Raw genomic sequence first — 20457 nt, forward strand, 5'->3', positions numbered from 1 at the left:
AGCATTTTGGTCATGATAATATTTGAAAGATAAAAATTTACGTACGTCTAAGAGCCTAATATAGTATTTTCTCATATCAATTTTTATTTCCAAAAATTATGCTTTAAAATATTATTGAACTTTTGTGAAGTTGACGTGAATTTCTTTTCGATAATCGGGCTTTGAATAGCAAAACAGAGAGTACGCAAGGGCGGATCCAGAGGGGGGGTCCAGGGGGTCCGGACCCCCCCTTTTCCGCGGACCCAAAAATTTCATAAAACACATAGGGGCCTATTATACTATATTTATCACATAAACGTCACGTTTCAAAACTGCACGTGGGGTGGTAATGAACGTGATTATAAATTTCATTAATTTTGATAAAATACCCCAAACATGCTTAAACTCTCAAGTTTGTGAACGGCACGGTGTGGGGGAGGGGTCTATCATTGATTTTTATCTTTAGATAGAGTCAGCTATTAATATTCCTTTTGAAAGGGGGAGTCCATTTTTTTTTTGTTATGTGTGCCTACGAAATAAAAAAATGTATTATCGAAATAGTATATCCTTTTAGCAAAGAGAGAATTATAACTGAAAATTAATATTAATATTAATAATTTGCCTTTGCTGGTGGACTTTTAGTCCCCGAGGGTATTCATAAGCCCAGTTTTGTCTAATAATCCAGTCAGTGCTAGAATGAAACAGATTTATAAATTTTAATGTGATAAATTTTAGAAATAAAGGACGTCCTTGGGCATAGCTCTGGTCCTTGTTCGGATTTTGGCTCATGTTCGGCACTTTCGATCCATGCTTGTAGCTCTTTATCTTTTTAAGATTTCCAATAATTTTTGGTCTGAGCATCACTGCAGAGACTTGTCGAAATGCGCATCTGGTGCATCAAAGTTCATACCGTACATTTTTTATGATAAATGCATCTATAGAGTTTTACGATATTTCTGTTAGATCTCTCACTCCAGTATAATTGACCAGAAAAGTAAATGTCTAAAGTTGATAGAGCATTCTATAAATATTTGTGACTCTAGGCCTGATCACAACAGTGTGATACTGGGTTTATATCAAACAATTGTTTTGTATTTATATAGTCTCCCTTTCTCGCTTTGCTGAGAAGAGGAAGGGGTGCTAGTTTACTCTCGGTCCATCTTTCCACCTGTCTGTCCTTCCGATTGCGATTTTCCGGATTTTTCTTTGCACTGTGCCTTGAATACACAGAACAAGTATATTCATTACGTTTGACATACTTTTGACTGAATTATATTACCGTTATGGGACTTTATTTTGCTAGTTTTCGGGGGAAAAGTTAATAATTTTATCATATAGATTCTTACTTACCATGATTGCCTATTTTACTTTCCCGTCTACAATTTTTTTGATGATATTTGAAAATGTAAATGTATTATATCTCCGTTTACCGCTGAATATTTACATTTCCAATGTCTTTGCATGTCCGAGATAAAATTACAAATTGTAAATGTAATTGATTTCCTCATGAATATTTTGGCGCGGTTCCAAAAAAAACCACGTGCAGGGCGGGACAACACCTAGAGAGAAGCAGGCTTGGAGCCCGTGGATTGGCGGAATCAAAGCCTATGGCGTTTATGCAAATTATCTCACAAGCCAATCCATTGATCACTTCATGAATTCTAAAAATAAGACAGTTATTCCTTAAATATATCAAGTTTAAACATTTTGTCCGCAGGATGGATCTAGGCAGTGGGGTGAAAATTGGGAGCGGTAGATGTTGCAGACATTACCTAATAGGTCAAAATGTTGGACCCCCCCTTTGGCAAATTCCTTGATCCGCCTATGGTACGGTGATCTTTACGGCATGCGGACACTTTTAATGAAACTGAAAGTAATACAAAATTACTGAATTATATCATAAATTGATTAAAGTTATATAAAAGATATGAGTTTTGATTACGTATTGAGGAAATCAAATAAAACATCTTAAAGCACTGCACCAAATGTTAAAAATGAGGATATTCTAACTACATGAATATTTAAAAAAATGAATAGGCATTGAAATAATGGTAAAAATGATTACAATATAATGGTAAATGTACAAATCAAAAGAATATTCAAGGATTTAAGTCATTAGCAAACTCAAAATTATTCGTCCACAACTAGGGTCTTTCAACAATCTTGGCAAAATTGGGAATACATTAAAATTTCAAGTAAAAGTATGATTGTTATTTTTATGTCACAAACGTTAATTGAAATATACATAGTCCATATAAAACAATCTTAAGGTAATATTCATTGAAACTTTCCCGCGATTGAAGTAAAATAGAGTCCAAGTTTTGTTGAAACGTTGGATGCTTTAGATTCTTTTCGGAAAAAGAGAAAATCAACTTTTTTCAATAAGGAAATATTGTTACACATAATTGCAAAAATGGCACATTTGATGATTATTATATCTTAACTTTAATCACACCTATGTGTACATTCTAAGAGATCCATTCTTTGAAAATTTCTGATGATAATTTTTTGTCATTTCCATCCATTTGCATTTCATCAAATACATCTCTCAAGGCATATCCAAACTCAACCCGCTTCTCCGGTTCCACATATACCCCATCTTCATAATAAACAGAGGGAACCCCGCCAGCCACAATTAGTACAACACAGGGTTTGTGATTCCTAATCAAAATGCCAGGGGACCCTGATGATCCTTGGTCAAACGTTGTGTGAAAAAGAATTTTTCTTGGCAATTCACGCAATCTTGAGTAGTAATCTACATTGTTCATAAACTTTTCCCTGCTCCAATCACTAAGCTCCTTGATATACTTATCAACATCATTGTTTGGCTCAATAACACTTGGATATACTTCACTGTCCTCTTTCATCTGAGCGCCACCTGGATGGCCGATAAGGTGAACTTCTTCAGATGAAAGGCAATTTGCACCAAATAAAGTTAAAGGTGGGGGGAACTGGATTTCCTGTTTTTTTAATTCTAACAAAGCAACATCAAATCCTTCATGCTTGTATACAATGCTCGGCTCAAAATGGAATATTTTTCTCTCATCAGTGTTCTGAAGGTAAATCATCCTCTCGAACTGTATGTAAACCCTCTCAAATCGGATAAAGTCCAAGGGACCTGTTTAACATGATATTTTTATTTTTATTTAATTTCTCTTGATTTGAAGTTTGCAAAAATCTTGTAAAAGAAGTTTCATGCGAATATCAATCATGTGAATTGGTATGATCGATATTCACATAATTCTTTTTTAGTACTTTCATGTGACCTTTTCTTTGCACGATGCAATATATTCTTCATGTACAATTCAAATGAAAATTTTGTCAAAACTGGAAGTTTTATATAATTTTTTTTAATATCATGTGTCCTGTGTTTCGTATCCATCTCATGTGAATTTGATAATGAGAGTCACTTTTGCCAATGGATTCTAGTTTTCTTATCAGTATCATGTTTCAAAAATATTTTTGTATTTTACAACCTGAAATAATGCAGTTTGTGGTGAACAGCAACAATTTAATCACTTTGGAATTCCCTTAGGAAATAAAAATATGCTTCGTTATTAGTTGACTGATTTTTTTCATGAAGAATGTTTTTGTCGAATGATTTATGTTTTCTATTTCAAATATGTCACAAAAAGATTAAATACTTGTGGAAGTTCATTTTGTCTTTAAATACAGTACTGTATATTATATTTATTATAAAATTTCAATTACCCTATCCCTGAAATTAACACATTCTCATAATTATTTAACCAGGGATTAATTAAGCAACAATATTCATATAAATTTTACAGACAATATTAATGTCATCAGGTAGACCATATGTTCCTTCTGTAGGTTTTTAATCTATGACCAATTTGAAATTTAATACTCAGGTAGTTTAATGATGGTAATTTTATTTAAAAAAGAATTTTTGGAAGGAAAATGGGGAAATAAAAGTATGCCATAATTAGAACTCGTTGATTTTTTTTTTCGAAAACTCAGTCAGCAATGTAATGCATTTAGCAAAATGATAACTTTCGTAAATACTCGAACTAGTACGAGGGTTGTTCGATATGCTGTGTGTATTGCGTACAACAGCGCGAAAACACCTTGCACAATTTCATCGATATTTATACGCCTGGATAACTCTATTCAATACCTTGCCAACAGTATAAACACGACCCTTCAACTACACATGGCTGTAAAATAATCGTCATTTCAATAGAGCCAGTCGTTGACCACTGTTGTAAAAATGGTTGGGAAACGGTTGAGAATATTGAAGAAATTTAAGCTTATATAAAAGTTTGCACAAAACTCGGTAATTCGGTAAAGCAGATTTTTACTGAGGTATTTTATGACACAGTTCGTAGGGGGAGACGGAAATTTCTGACTGGCAAAGAGTCCGTCAAAGATGCAGCAAAATTGGGACGACCTGTGACTGTATGAGGCAATACAAATGTCTCAAAAGTCAAGGAAATAATTGAAATTGAAGGCAGGTACACGATTCATGATATTGCCAAAGCTGTTGGCATATAGCTATCGCGGGTGCATTGCATTTTGAAGCGTAATTTGAAAGTACGAAAGATTTCTGCCAGATGGAAACCCATATATTGACAGATGACCAAAAAAAGGTACGAATACAAACCGCTAAGCGACTGCTAAAAATGTTTCCAAACATCAATCAAAGACAATTTGCAAACATAGTTACTGGTGATGAAACATGGGTTCACTATTTCGAACCAGGAAGAAAAATTTGAAACAAATTATGGCTAACCAAACACGGTAGAAGGCCTGTAGTTGTCAAAAGGACAATGAGCACAAAGAAGGTCCTTTATTGCACATTCTTCTCTTGTGATGGTTTAGCCGTACAAATTCCGGTGCCGAAGGGCAAAAGTGTTACAAGTCGTCGGTATTAGCTGAAAAAACTCAAGAAATATTATCAGAAACGACGTCCTGTGTCGGGATCTAGGCATGTTTGCCTTTTTCATGATAATGCTTCATCACTTGTATACATCTGAGCTTGTGAAGCATTTTTTAAGTTTGAGAAGGTTATCGTCTTGCCACACCCACCATACTCTCCGGATCTAGCACCATGCGACTTTTTCCTTTTTCCAAAACTTAAAAAGTTCTTATCTGGTCGTCGATACAATTCCCGACAGGCCCTTGGCTCAGCCGTCTGTCAGTGCCTCAGAGGTATACCTAAATCAGCGTACCGTGACGCATTTCAGAGATGGATTCGGAGAATAAAATTGTGTATTTCAAATCACGGGGAATACCTAGAAGGGATATAATGTCTATTTGACACAATACATATCGAGCAACCCCCGTTTTTCGTTTTGGTAGTAGGACATCCCCTTTTCAAACAAACACCCAATCGACTATCATTTTGAAAACTTCCCGAAATATGCTGAATTCAAAAAATTGTATGAGAAATATAAATTAACAGAAAATATTATAGTGTCAAAGCAGTGTATTTACAATTTTTGTTTTTATGACGTCACAAACTAGTCCGATTTTATATCCTTTTTCAGAAAGAGGATAAAATTAACAAAATTTCATAGCTCTAAAATTTATAGAGTGCAAGTTTGTTCAGGAACAATATTGACATAATTCATTGTTATTATCATTCTACACATTATATCAAAATATTAATCCTGAACACACATGCGCTCGGTGACTTTTACTCAAAATATCGACGAAATATGTACATATTTCTGTAAAATTCATTATAATTTAATTTTGATAATATTCTAGTCTCTCATTGGTTGATTTCCAAAAAGGAACACTAGAATAAAACGTAATAACCTGGTTTGGTATGGGGACACACCCCCTTGACAACCAGCTGATTCATTTGTATCTATGCAATCCCACATTTCCAGTCCATGGAAAATTCTAAATTTAATAAATTTTTACTTTTAACTTCAAACAGTAGCTCGCTCTTACCTCGTGTAAACAAACATCATGGCTGCTAGATCTGTTATTACGTCCCCTTAAGTTATTACGTCCCCTTGTTTCAAATCACTTCCGTTACTAGGGATGTATTATTGCGCGGCAAATTTGAACTCTTAAAAAGCAGCACAATTTTACATCCACAGTTGTCTAATTATTTAAAAATTAAATTATAAGGAATGACTCTAATTCTTGGCCAAATTATTTAATCATAACCTGGTTTGGGTCAGTTTACGCTTTTTTTATAATCCGCTTCGCGGATTCGCAGATTATCCACTTCGCGGATTATAAAGCGTAAACTGACCCAAATCAGGTTATCATCGAATAATTTGGCCAAAAATTAGAGTCATTCCTATAATAACTTGAAATGTACGTCATGTTTGTGACGTCATTACGTACATATGTCGTTGTTTCTAATGAAAATATCCAGTGCTTTGAAGTCGGCATATACTCCTCTGTTTAAGAACTTAATTAAATATATCTCCATCAAAGTTTGATTGGGGGGGGGCAAATATTTGTTATTACCGTATAAAGTTCTTTAGAGGTAAAAATAAGCTAAATGCAGTTAAAACTTTCTTAAAACTGTCTTTATTATAATATTTTTATTATTTCATAGAACTTTTTTTTGCTCAATACAATTTACCTTGAATAATCTTTTTGATGACATGAAGACAGGTCATGATGTACTTTTCTCCCACACGGAACCCTGTTCCTACCGGATGTCCATCAACATAAATGAGTCCTACACTTCTGATGACTTCGGCCTTTAAATGACTTGTCAGTGCGTCCTTCTGAGAAGCTCGTTTGGAGAAGGGATAGGTACAACTTTTTCTTGGCGACCCTTCTTTTGCCTTAAAAGCGATGAGTTATTTTTTAAGATAAGACACCAAATGTTTAATGACTAGAAAAAAATATTTAAAAATTGATAATTAGACCTCAAACTGACTGTCGTCAGCAGAAAATTAACAAAATACTATTATAAAAAACAGAAAAAAGACATTTAAAATATTGATGTTATTACATTCTTTTTTAAAATCCTTGCAGGTTAATAAATTACTTTTAACAATGCAATATTCATGGTTAAACATCATTTTAGATTTAACTGCGACAATAGACGTAAGCAATGCAAATATGAAAAAAAAAACCGATAGCTATAGAATAAATAAAAGAATACAGAAGTTTTTAAATAACAATGCAATCAAGTCTGGCTTTCAATAAAAGATTCTGTAAAATCATTTTTTTTATATTGGGCAATGAATATACAATTAATTACCTCTTTTAAAGTCAACATGTTCAAATAAGGACCAGAGACCTGGCCCACGAGGTGACCTGACCTGACCAAGGCCGCGTAGCGGCCGAGGTCAATGCAGATCATCGAGTGAGCCATGTCGAGGGTACTTATTTCACCATGTTGAACTAACAAGGGGTAATCAATTGTTTATTATACCGATATACATGTAATTCAAAACTATGAATCACACACTGCTATCAATTCTTTCTTTGATCGTGATTGGGGTTCGCTTCACTCCGTATAGTGAGGATGTTTACATTTACGTCTGCAAGTCATGTAAGTTTTTGCAGCATGATTTACTGATTAAAACAATATTTGGTTGATAGCGACATACATTGCTATAACTAGCGATTACTTTTCCTCTACACGGTCAAAATCTAGCACAGAATTCAACTCTTTAGAGAGCCGCTTCTACATTCAATGGAACTAAATTGTAACGATATTTTGAATTGATAAACCGTTTACGATAAAATTTTACCATATTCTGTTTGGTAATGCAAAACAGACCATGGACAATTTTAAAAACATTTTTTTCTCGAATAATTATTATTTTATGCATTAATTTTACTCAAAATGGAATTTTTTATAAGAGTTAATTATAATGACTGGTCATTATATTTCACGTGCAATGATTCCTAGGTCATTTTTGCTGTAAACAGTACCATTTTGAGTCATTGTTGTGTTTTAAATTTTTCTTTCCAGCAAATCAAATTCAATTATTATCAATAGAGGTATAATAAAGATATTTGATGGTGCTATTTTTTGGGTTGAATTTGATTTGTAATTTTCAACTTGTTCGAAAGATTTTTTTTTTTTGGTAAATCATAAAGTAGAAACGCGCCATATTTGCCGGTTTAAAAAAAATAATGACCCTTATAGAAAATGACTGGGGTCATTTTTCTACGGCGAAAAATGATTCCCGGTCATTTTTTTACTACGAGGAAAAATGATTCCGGTGATAATTCGACGTCGTAAACTGACTGTTTTGGCCGTAGAAAAAGTGTCACCACCCTAAAAATTCTCATACCCCACGTGAAGAAAAATGACCTCGTATAATAAATACCCCCTTGTTGATTAACTCTTTACAACTTGTTGGACTGTTCTGCAACATACACTTAATGTTCACGTCATAGAATAGAAATTTACCACTTCCCCGCAAGAACCTTATAGCGTGGCGCACTTTCTCTCTGGTTTAGCGTAAATAATTTCATGACGTAATATTTTAATTCGAAAATACCTTTCTTATTTTATGAGATTTTTGAAAATATAAAATTGAAGGAAATTGGCATTAAAATAAAGATTAAATGAACTTTTTTAAGTGTGTGAAATGCGTGATTGCGGGGAAAGGGTATATGTTTGATTTTGCGTTAGAAATAGGAAATGGTATATGCGTTAAAATGCGAAAGTGCGGGGAAGGGGGTTAAAGTTGAAAATTATAGGGGGTACATAAAATAAAAATACCTATAGGCCAAAATGCTCACCTGAGATTAATTGGGAATAAATTGATGTTATGTTGATTCTTGTTATTTTAATATATAGGAGAAAAAGATTTATCGAGCCGAAAGGGCTAGGTTAACATTGTTTTTTAATGATAAAGACTTGTAACAACCGATAACGATATAACACCGCTTCATGATACAAATATAATTAGATGCAAAGCAATGCTTAATGTCATAAATTATTTCATTAATAGTTGACCTGCTCATCCGAATAATGTTATAATACGTTCAGCGGCGATTTTGTATCAGCGGTTGAACAGTCCGACCATAAATGCAAGAATACAAGAATGTACGGCATAAAGCGTTGTAGTTGCAGTTGCTCTGTGTATATATATATATATATTTGGAGCATTGAAAATCAAAACATTTAAGGAATGAATCTAATTCTTGGCCAAATTATCGAGTATAATCTGGTTTGGGTCAGTTTACGCCTTTTTTATAATCCGCGATGCGCATTTATACAACCGCAGTAACGGAAGTGATGTGAAGCGAGGGGAGGTAATAACTGATACATAGATCCAGCAACAATGATGTGTGTTTACATGAGGTTAGATCGAGTAAGTGTTTAAAGTTAAAGATACAGTTATTAAATCTTGAATTTTCCATGGATTCCGAATACTGAAAATAAGGGGACTGCATGGATAAGATGATTCAGCTGGTCGTCAAGGGTGTGTGTCCCCATACCAAACCATATTATACAAAATATTTTGCGTTCCTTTTTGGAAATCAACCAATGAGAGGGCGAGAATATAAACAAAATTAAATTATTTAGTTTTATTTTTGCAACGTTTTCGCCATCAGAAAAATATGAATTGAAAACCATTCTTTTTTTTTATTATACATGTATATACTTCGCATAAGAGCCAGAAAAGTATCTAAATAAACCATGATAGACAGTCAAAATCTGTGTATTGCTATATGAGACCCCAAAAAAGTGAAATCAAGAAGTGTTGGTTGTGTTAGAACATGCAGACGGATAATAAGGCGTTATTTTTCCATTGCCTGAATGAAATAATTCTTCATTGATAGCATACATAAAGGTTCCGAACAAAAGTTTTTAAAATTCGTATTTTACTTCGTCTTAATGGTGTTATTAGGTTTTAATTTTTTTTTACTTTTCAGATATTCATAAGTTCATTTATTTATGATTTTATGAAAAGTTGTTTGGATGAACTGCTCCCTAAGATAAATCTCCACCAGACTTAAAGATTAAAACGTTTTCTATTTCTTTACAAAAATGTTGTTATTAAATATTGTTTTGAAAACATAATTTTTCAAGGAATGAATTTAAAAGCTACCAATTTTATGCGGTATAAACTGGGTTGGGGGATTTATACCGCATAAAATAGGTACACTGTATCTATCATATTCATTTTTTGGAGTTGATTATATCAAAGACTCTATGTCAGTGGTCCAAGACAGGAAGTGCAACTGACAAACAGCTGCCAAGGAAAATGAACATTGCGAATAAGAAAATAGTTCCCCATTAAACTTACTATAAAGAAATCATAATTCTTGACAATATAGTCCACAATCACGTTGTATTCAACTTTAGTCTGTCATTTTAATTTCCTTTTAAGCATCTGTCACCTAAATAATCATACCAATTCTGATATGTATTCATACATTGTGCATGTTTTCTAATTGTAAGACAGGAAATTCCCTACTAACAAAGCGTCTGCAATGTGATGAGAAAACATGATGGTATTCTGGTGGTTAAAAACAGAAAAATTTTGATACAGTATATTTGTACAATAAAAGAATGGGCTTAGTAATCAGATGTGCTATAAAATTTAAAGTCAATTTGGAAAACAGAGAACAAAACTTCATGTCTAGGCTAGCTGTTTTGTTTACAATACATGTGTATGTGTACACCTGACCCAGGCTGATTGATAACTCAGCGGGCATTGTCTGCTTGCGAATCTCTAATATGTGTAAAGCTTAATTTAGTTAAGATCTCCCCACTGCTGGAGAAGTGACCTACTGCATGGATTAATATTACTTCCCGCCTTTTACTTTTGTGTCCGGAATGATAGTGTAACAGGAAAGGAGAAAATGCATGGCTGGACCGGGAATCGAACCCGGGACCCCTGTATCTCTAGTCAGGTGCTCTACCAACTGAGCTATCCAGGCCGATATCCACGGCCCTAACCATTACATTCCTCCCTTCTTAAAGGTCTTTGGCCCTCCAAAGACCCCAACCCAGGCTCATCCCTGGCAGGTCTTTCACCTGTCAATTCCAGGGCATGGCACGGCACCAAATGTAACAGGAAAGGAGAAAATGCATGGCTGGACCGGGTATCGAACCCGGGACCCTGTATCTCTAGTCAGGTGCTCTACCAACTGAGCTATCCAGGCCGATATCCATGGCCCTAACCATTACAATAGTAAATGAAAGTATATATGCAGGATGATTTTTAAAATGCGTAATATATATGAAGCTTGTTAATTTCTTTTGTTTTTGGAAAGTTGTACAGTTATATATATACAGTATAATGATAGTCAATTTGCGTGATAACTGTTTGACCAGAGACCTATATACTAAGTTAGTATATAGGTCCCTGGTTTGACTAAGCAAGATAAAGAGTGGAAATAGATTATTGCAAATTTTTGGCACCTTGAGTATTTTGAGGACGTGAATGGATGTTGGGGTATCCAATTTCCCTCTAATACATGTACAGATCTGTGTAATACTAGTGCATATACATTTTGGGAAAAAAGTCCAAATACACACTACTAGTAAATTATGCTTTGTGGTTTAACAAATATCTTGTTGCAATTTTAATTAGATTTCACGGAAATCAGCCTCAAAAATATAAAATGTTCATTTTAAAAATGAATTATACCAGGCAAAAAGGCATAATTAATATGTCATAATCGAACGAGTTCTATTAAGTATGAAATACATACACCAATCTGTTACATCACAAACTACATAAACTATACTTATATTAAGATTTTTGAACATCATTGAACTTATTTTATTGTATGTACATGAGATTTTCGGGTTTAAGCCATTTACAAAAAATATATACTCGTATATATGATAAAAAATATTAAAAAGCAACCTAGCTATTAAACTTTATTTTCAGAATTTACTCCTGCTCAATCTGTGAAAAAAAGCATAAGTGCATGATAATTACCTTTTCCCAAAAGCTCCGAGTTTTGGGAATGTTAATTGTGTGTTTTTCTTCCATTGGACAGCATGAACATTGGATTTCTTCATTTTCTAATTTACAAAGTTCCTCCTCTGGTGTGAAAGATTTATCATTTTGGTCACAAAATATTTTTTGGCATTTGTATCCTTTTTGGAAACTCGGATGTGTGTCTTCAAAGAATGTTTTCGTGAGTTCTTCAATGGCTTTGTGTATTGTAATACCTATTTCATAGGAGACATTCGTATCTATTTCTGAAGAGTTTGTCATAATCTGCAACTGAATGTCTTTTTCACATATACCGAGTAAAACAGTGTGGTTCTTGTATTCAAACATTGCAACTGTTTGAAACAGACATTTGCCTTTCTTGTCCGGAACAACATGCCACTTAGGGTAAATCATGCAATAGGCTACGAGTCTGTAAAACACAAACATGGCAAAGGAAGTGAATCGAAAGCACAGGATTGAAGAGCACGCTAGATTTGGTTTGATGATCTCTGTTTTAATTTGCGTTTTGTTCATGCATGGCACATACCAGGATTGGGCTTTATCCGTTTCACCAATACTGACCAGCATTTGGAGACTCTCCATGTAAGCCATTAGCTCTTTTTTGTATTTTTGGTACGATTGTGTATTTTCGCCTTTCCAAAGAGCGTCAACTAACGTGTTGCTTAGTTCTCCTGTCTGATTGAAATGTCCCCATTCTTCAATAAGTTCTCGCCTGCACACTTTATTGATGTGCTTTTTGTCTGCGACTAACTTAGCAAATGCATCAGAAAACCACTGTATGTCAAGAATGGCATGTGTGCAAGTCGCTTCTCCTTCAAAATACAATAATAAGCCATGGTCATGAAAGAATGAGAGAAACTCAGGTATCTCTTTGTTGCATTCTAGGCGATATTCCTCAGGAAGTTGTTCATTCAAGTCTTTAATTTCATGACAGGATATGATCGGCTTTTCCGAATTTTGTAAAAGATGTTCGAGTAAGGCCCAGGATGATGGAACTTCGAATTTTGTGTTCAGTTTACCGGTATGTGATACTAGATCCACAATCGAGTTCTTTAATATCTGTAATCTCTCTGCGGTTTCTTCTTCACTGGCATATAGGAGACCAAAAGCGAATTCAGTGTCACTGGAAAGCCATGACTTAATTGTTTTTGGTAGGGATCTCCACAAACACTGAAAAAACTCTTCTATGTCCTGAAATCAATAAAAAAGATTAGTCGTATTTGAATTATCAGTAAAATACAGATCCTGAAGAAGAAAAAGAAATAAAACTTTGAACCAGTAGACAAAGAAAAAAAAAATTTTGGTGTAGATGAATTCGTCTATTCAAAACATCATAATGTCTGCATTTGATTTGGCCAAACAACTTCTTAGAGGAAATAAGTGTTTAACAAACGAGTTGCTAAAACAGAAATATCAGCCGTCTTGTTTAAAGTCATAATTTCCTAAGTTCTATCATAGACCAACAGTCACTTTTGTAATTTAAGGGATAAAAATCATGACCTGATTTCAATTTTAAAACTATTTTTAAGTTTTTGATACTAAAGATATTAAGTAAGTAATCCAATCAAAATGTGTACGAAATCATTTTTTAACATTTTAAATGCATGTACCTCTCTGCTGACAGTAAATAACACAACTGATGGCTTGCAAATTCAAAATACTCCAGGGGGCAAAGTTATCATGTTACTCAGAACTATTTTCACAAATGAGTGAACAAAGCAGTACAAGAAAGCAACTGCTTGGTCTGCAGTCGTCTTACAGCAGGCTTATAGCGATACCAGAGCAACTTGGGTACTGCTATTGGGGACTGCTTGGGTCTTGTTGAAAAAATATGTATAATACAGTACATTGTCAAAGATTGAAAATCCAATCACGAGAATGCTTAAGTGATTCGTGGTTAAGTTTATTTTTTCCCTAAGATATGCAACAGTAAGTCATATTTATTAAAATGCGCTCAGTAGTCGGTCTTTCAAAATCGAATTGTGGTAGAACAGTCTATCAGATTTAATGTGACACCCGATCAGATTAATACACATTGGAAGACTCGGAGCTCTTCGGATGTCTCGTTTCTTGCACAGGGCTTTGCAGAGGTCAAAAGTGTGCTACAATCTTCCTGATTTATTCGTTTAATCTTAATCTTGCAGCTAAAACAATCCGTCTTTTCCTTAAACTTCAATATGCCAATAAAGGAATTGACGCGGTAAATATTATTAATATTCTTAATCACAAAAGGGTCCAGTCTTATATTCCACCATATTTCAAGTTAAAGACTACGCCTTGTATTTCCTACAAATATACATCGACCATTGCTTCCAAACTTCTCAATTACAAAAATACTTTACATGGCCTTGATATCGACTATCTGAAAAATAATCCCCTTCCGTGTTCATGTTGTTCTTCGCCCTATAACTATAGTCCTGCTGGACACGTTATTACAGGTGACGTAAATATAGTTCGTAATGAGGACCTTAGATCACTTATTTTAAAAGGTCCTAAATATAGGGAACCCCGATCCTTCAACTGGCGTCAGAATTTCATAAATATTATGGATTCTGTTGAAAATTACGCCAGACGATGGGCTAGATATGAAAAAGAAGACATTGACACCTTGTCAGAATGGATTAAATGTATCAGATCCATGTTCAAGTCACGTATTAAAAGATTGAGGGGCAAAATGAAAACCATCTATCCTTCTGTGTTCAATAAACCAGAAGTGAAAAAAGAATTAGATAGATTACACGATCAGTACGTACTGGTTCCTGCCGACAAAGCAGGTAACAACATTGTCTTCGTTTGTAAGGCTCATTATATTAATTGCATTTTAGAAGAACTTGGATTTTATTCTACGAGTGGTAATCCTACTTATACATATACTACTCTTTCTAAGGAAGAAATCCTTCAAAAATCACTGGTCAGTTTTGAATACTTTTAATATTCCACAGAGCCAAAATGAATTTGAACTACCTTATATATATTGGATTCCGAAACTTCATAAGAATCCTTACAAACAAAGATACATTGCAGGTTCCAGTAAATGTTCAACCAAGCCTCTTTCGTTACTTCTCACTAAAATATTGACAGTAATGAAGGAAAAACTTCAAGAGTACTGTACAACTATATATTCAAGAAGTGGTGTAAATCAGATGTGGATACTTAAAAATTCTAAAGAACTTTTGGACAATTTGAAATCACAAGACTTTACAAAAATCAACAGCATAAAAACTTACGACTTTTCAACTTTATACACAACAATTCCGCACGACAAATTAAAATCCAGGCTTTTTGATATCATTGACAGCTGCTTCTTCAACAAAAATGGAACTCGTAAGTTTACTTACCTCGTCATTGGTCATTTGAAAAATTATTTTGTTAAAACAGATTCTGATTGTATACATAAGTACTCTGAAGTTGACATCAAGAAGATACTTGAGTTTCTGATTGACAATATCTATGTGGTTTTTGGAGACCAGGTATTCCAACAATCTATTGGAATTCCCATGGGTACAAATTGCGCTCCGTTATTAGCAGACTTATTTTTATATTCATATGAAGCAGAAGCTGTGGCCTTCAACTCGACATTTAGATATATCGACGACGTATTGTCAATTAATAATGATAATTTCCATTCCTACGTCGACACGATATATCCTGGTGAGCTTGAGATAAAAGATACCACAGAGTCCAACACATCTGCTTCATACTTGGATATTCTACTTGAAAAAGACACAAATGGTAATCTAACAACCAAGCTATATGATAAACGTGATGACTTTAACTTTTCTATCGTCAACTTCCCTTACTTATGCAGCAATATACCTTCATCACCTGCATACGGAGTATTTATATCTCAGTTGATTTGATACGCAAGAGCATGCTCTACGTATGAACAATTTCTTAAACGAGGTAAATTATTGACAAGCAAGTTGATGAAACAAGAATATCAACAGTCTCGTTTAAAGTCATCATTTCGTAAATTTTATGGTCGATACAATGACCTTGTCAGTAAATACAATTTATCATTGAGTCAAATGCTGACTGACGTTTTTCATACTAATTGTTAGTCCATTATTTATACACTGAATTGACTACGGATTTTTTCCGTTATTTCCTGATTATGACAATGAGCACACGGCGGGTGTGACCGGTCAGCAGGGGATGCTCACTCCTCCATGGTACCTGATCCCACCTCTGATGTTTCGGAGGTCCGTGTTTGCTCTGCTCTTGTTTTGTATATTTGTTTAATGGACATTGAGATTGAATACTGTTCGTTATTTCCATATCCTTATATTGAATTTCTTTTAAATGTCATGCATTTGAAACCTGAGTATCTAGAGTGACACTTCCAACTTCCAGCCTTCAAAAAAAATATATATATTTTAAATCAAATTACAATAAATAACTAAACGTATTAGGATAGCTTTTCGAGGATCTTTACGAAGTGCAAAATATGAAATGAGTAAAAAGGAAGTTATACCCAAAAAAGGTCTCAATTTGAAGCCTATTCCTCTAATCACATCCGATGTTTAAAACAAGCATAGCGGAGTCAGCCGAAGATTGCCGATCGGCATTTGGAGTCAGGGTAAGATAAACAGGTTAACAGAGTACATTATACCGACTGGTCAAACAATAGACGTTAATTAACTCAGTAGGTGTGTCCACCAGTTCCCGGTAACAAACAGGTAACTATACATATACAAAGTTCAATGACAGATTTTTTGAATAAATTATTTTGATAAAATTTCGATTAAACGCAACCATTTTACAATTACAAAAAATATTTCTATGTAAAAGGACCATTACCTTGATACCCAACATTATATATAAAAAAATTAATAACTAAAGATGATATTCTGGGGAAAAAGGATTTGTGAACGTATATGTTTTGCAAGGATTGTCAATATATTTTAGACACAAAACCCCGTAAACATCCCAGGCAAACTCAAACATTATTTGATTCTGCGTTTTACATCTGCCTTTTCCGATGATAGATTGTTGTGTTTTATATAAAACAATATAATTTTCAATTTCAATTTTGCTTGAAAATCCTTTAAACACATTGCATAGATTTCATCAATTTTCAATTATGGTTTCATGCTTTAAAATTCTCTTATAAAAGAGCAAAGAATTCATTACATAAGTTATGGATTAACCAAGGAGAACAACGGCTAAATCGTTGCAAAACAAGAAATGTGCAATACATGTATCTACTATAGTACCTTGTAGACTTTGTTGTTAGTTCAATTAATTATGCACATGAGAGTAATCTTATGTCTATCACACAGGGACACGGTATAATAACGCTTTTACCTAAGGGGGATAAGCCAAGACAATCCAATATTTTTAATCATGGTAGCAATTTGAAGATATTATCAAATGAAAATTCTCCACCAAAGGAATTTACAGAATTTTGATTATTGTCCAATTAATATCACTTTGAATTTTACATTGAAGTCTATGGGCAGTGCATGTTTTTATAAGATATTGTAAAAAGTAATTTGAATTTCAAATAAATCTCTTGGTGAAAATATGCATAAACTCCCTCTTTATTAAAATATAAAATAAAATAAAATATTTACCGCAGAAATTTTGTGAAATCAAAAATTTTCTTCTTTTCATTAAGGGCAGATAACTCTTCAAAAACTGTAAATGTGCAAAATGACCATCTCCTTACATGTTATAAGTCTTGTGAATTTGGTTTATTTCACTTTTATCGTTTTCTAGCTTTGTGCTTTCAACTAGTTTAAAAATATTTGAAATCAGTCAAAATCTCTTCGTTATACATTGAATACCTAAAAAAAAACTGGCGGCCAATAACACTCCTAAATACTGTATACAAAATTGCATCAGGTTCTATTGCTAACACGCCGGTCACGGTAGCCTAGAGGTAGAGCGTTCGCTTCGTGATCGGGAGGCCCGGGTTCGATACTCGATCGCGTCGCTGCGTCATACCTAATACGTAAACAAAGGTACGCAGGTAAGTTTAGGTTACAACCAAATATTTTTAAACTTGCCTATATGATATGACGTCATAGTAAGCTATATGACGTGAAGTTAAGAGATAACAATTTCTTATAATCGATATCTAAGATTGATTTGAGGTTGTAAAAATTAATCAAAATATGCAGAGGCATTATACAAACAAAATTTTGTCGTTTCTGGGTCTCTGTAGTTATCACAAGGGTTAAATACCAAACCCGTGACGTCAAAACTGTTGATCATGCAGTAGCAGAGTGAAAGTGAAACGTAACGAAAATTCATGTAAACAAACACACGAAATCGGAGTTTAAAAGCATTTAGAATGAATACCATGTGTGATTCATGTGGGAATAAAGCTTATGAATAAGGTATGGTAATATATTTCAACAATTTCTTCGTAGTATTAAAACAGGGAGGGTGTTTACTCGCCGATCAGCCTTTCCTCTGTCGTTCATAACAAATAAGATGCAAAAGTTCAACACTACCCCGCACACTTTGAAACTTAATTTTTGTTTCTATCTAAAGTTCTTATTCTCTTGTTTTTGAAAAGTGCTGCTAGATTCGGATGGTTTACGGGAATTAATGCAATTTTTTCAGTGTTATGAACAAAATGTAAAAATTTTGGGAAGGTTTTGTCAGAAAGTGTTGAATAATTATTTCTATGATAGGACAGTAGGATTCTAGCAGCACTTTTCATGGTACAGAGATGTTTTTACATAATTATTATTACAAATTGAATTCAATTATCCCCGGGGTAGTGTTGAACTTTTCACTTTTTGATTAAGGCATTTTTTTCTAATTATAGACGTCACATGGTGACGTCATGGTGACGAACTTCATGTAGTATAAGTCCGATTGAAGTCTGTAGAATGCATATTTATAACAAAAGTTTTATGCTTGACTTTTCCGATTAATTAGTGTTACATAATTATAAAAAAAAGTCTTAATTCGCCGAATTCCGGTCCATGTGCTGCCTTAACATACCCGCGTAGTGACTGTTCCTTCGCCAAGTGCTCGGCACTATAGAAGTGAAAGTCACGGGTCTTTCGGATATGACCTTAAAAACGTAGGTCCCGTGTCACGGTAGGCGTTGGCACGATAAAAACCCTAACTGCTAACTGCAATGGCCCTGAGTGCCGAGTAAAGGTCTAAATTTGTAGCCCTTCATCGGCATCGGTGACTTCTCCATATGAGTGAAAAATTCTCAAGAGGGACGTTAAACAATATAAATCAATCAATCTATTGCTAACAGAATAAAAAAATAAATTAGACAAATTGATAAATAGTGACCAAACGGGATTTATTGCCAATAGGTACATAGGAGAAAATACACGTTTAATTTATGATATAATGCAGTACACAGAAGAAGAAAATATACCAGACTTGTTGTTTTTGATTGACTTCGAGAAAGCTTTTGATACTATTTCATGGCATTTTATCCAGAGTCCCTTACAGTTTTTAATTTTGGTCTCTCAATACAAAAAAGGGTGAAATTGTTTCATACCAATATAAATTCCACAATTAATAAAAAGTGGTAATTTTTCACAAAGATTTAATATACATAGAGGATGTAGACAAGGGGAACCCCTATCACCCTATATCTTTATCTTGTGTGAAGAAATTTTAGAAAGGTTAAGCAGATGACCGTGTACGTCTACGTGTACGTGTAGCTAGGGAAATCCCCTAATTTAATGCAATTTATGTCATCATGCAGTTTTGCATGCCACGTAATTCTACAAGTTGTACACAACGTGTAGACTCGCAAGTACACATAGGGGAAAACTTGTAGCTTCTGATACTCAAACTACGGAATAAATATTTTTCAGTCGGTATTTGGTATGAAGTTGAGAGTTTATTACGAACATCCAATGTATCTTTTTTATTTCAAGTCATAGATTATTTGATACAAATGGATTGTAAAGTACCTTGCTAAAATGACGTTTTACACATACCGGTACACGTTCAATTTGTTAAACAGAACACGGCATTAGTTACGCGAACGTGTAAAATCACTTCTAGATTTACACGTACAAGTAGACGTACACGGTCAAATGCTTAACCTCTCTAATGATAAGAAAAAATAAAAAAAATAAACGGAATTACAGTAAAAAAAAACTGAAAAGAAAATATCCCAATTAGCAGATGACACTTCAATCCATTTAGATTGTAGCAAAGAATCATTTACAGAAGTGATGAAAACATTAAAGAAAATTTCAGAAATGTCTGGTTGTACATCAATTGTTCGAAATCCTATGCAGTTTGGATCAGTTCCAAAAGATTTAGTCAAGAAATACTAAGTAATGGGTATAATCTTAAGTGGGGATGTACAAGATTTACCTTACTTGGAATTCAGTATGATGTTGATGTTGATGAAATTGAAAGACTTAATTATGAACCAAAAATTAAGACAAATAAAAGCTGTAATTAGTCAAAGGAGTAAAAGATATTTCACACCTATTGGAAAGATAAATGTTCTTAAAACTCTTGTTTTACCACTATTTAACCACATACTAATGGCTATTCCAAATCCACCGGAAAACCTTTTGAAGGAACTGGAAAAATTATTCTACTCATTTGTACGGAACAGTCCTCAACACAGAGTAAAGAAAGGTGTCTTAGT

The 20457-nt window shown here is 33.9% G+C and overlaps 1 protein-coding gene across 3 annotated transcripts in view; it reads right to left on the reverse strand.

The window, feature by feature from the left end:
- Positions 1-2232: 2232 nt before the first annotated feature.
- The window catches only part of LOC134247029 (uncharacterized), a 44974-nt gene continuing 26749 nt past the window's right edge, over positions 2233-20457 (reverse strand). For 2 of the 3 annotated variants that reach the window (XM_062729375.1, XM_062729374.1), the window contains 3 exons: positions 11841-13052; positions 6551-6758; positions 2233-3097 (listed from right to left, as the gene is read on the reverse strand). In XM_062729375.1, coding sequence (XP_062585359.1) covers positions 2448-3097; positions 6551-6758; positions 11841-13052 — 2070 coding nt within the window. In that variant the 3' untranslated portion in view covers positions 2233-2447. Of the gene's footprint in view, positions 3098-6550; positions 6759-8396; positions 8680-11840; positions 13053-20457 lie in introns of those variants that run through there. The other variant, XM_062729376.1, reaches the window with a different exon arrangement.

The sequence above is a fragment of the Saccostrea cucullata genome, unplaced genomic scaffold (genome assembly GCF_032062105.1).
Source record: "Saccostrea cucullata isolate Sc308-1 unplaced genomic scaffold, CSIRO_AGI_Scuc_v1 ctg4868, whole genome shotgun sequence".
In the NCBI taxonomy this organism is placed as follows: domain Eukaryota; kingdom Metazoa; phylum Mollusca; class Bivalvia; order Ostreida; family Ostreidae; genus Saccostrea; species Saccostrea cuccullata.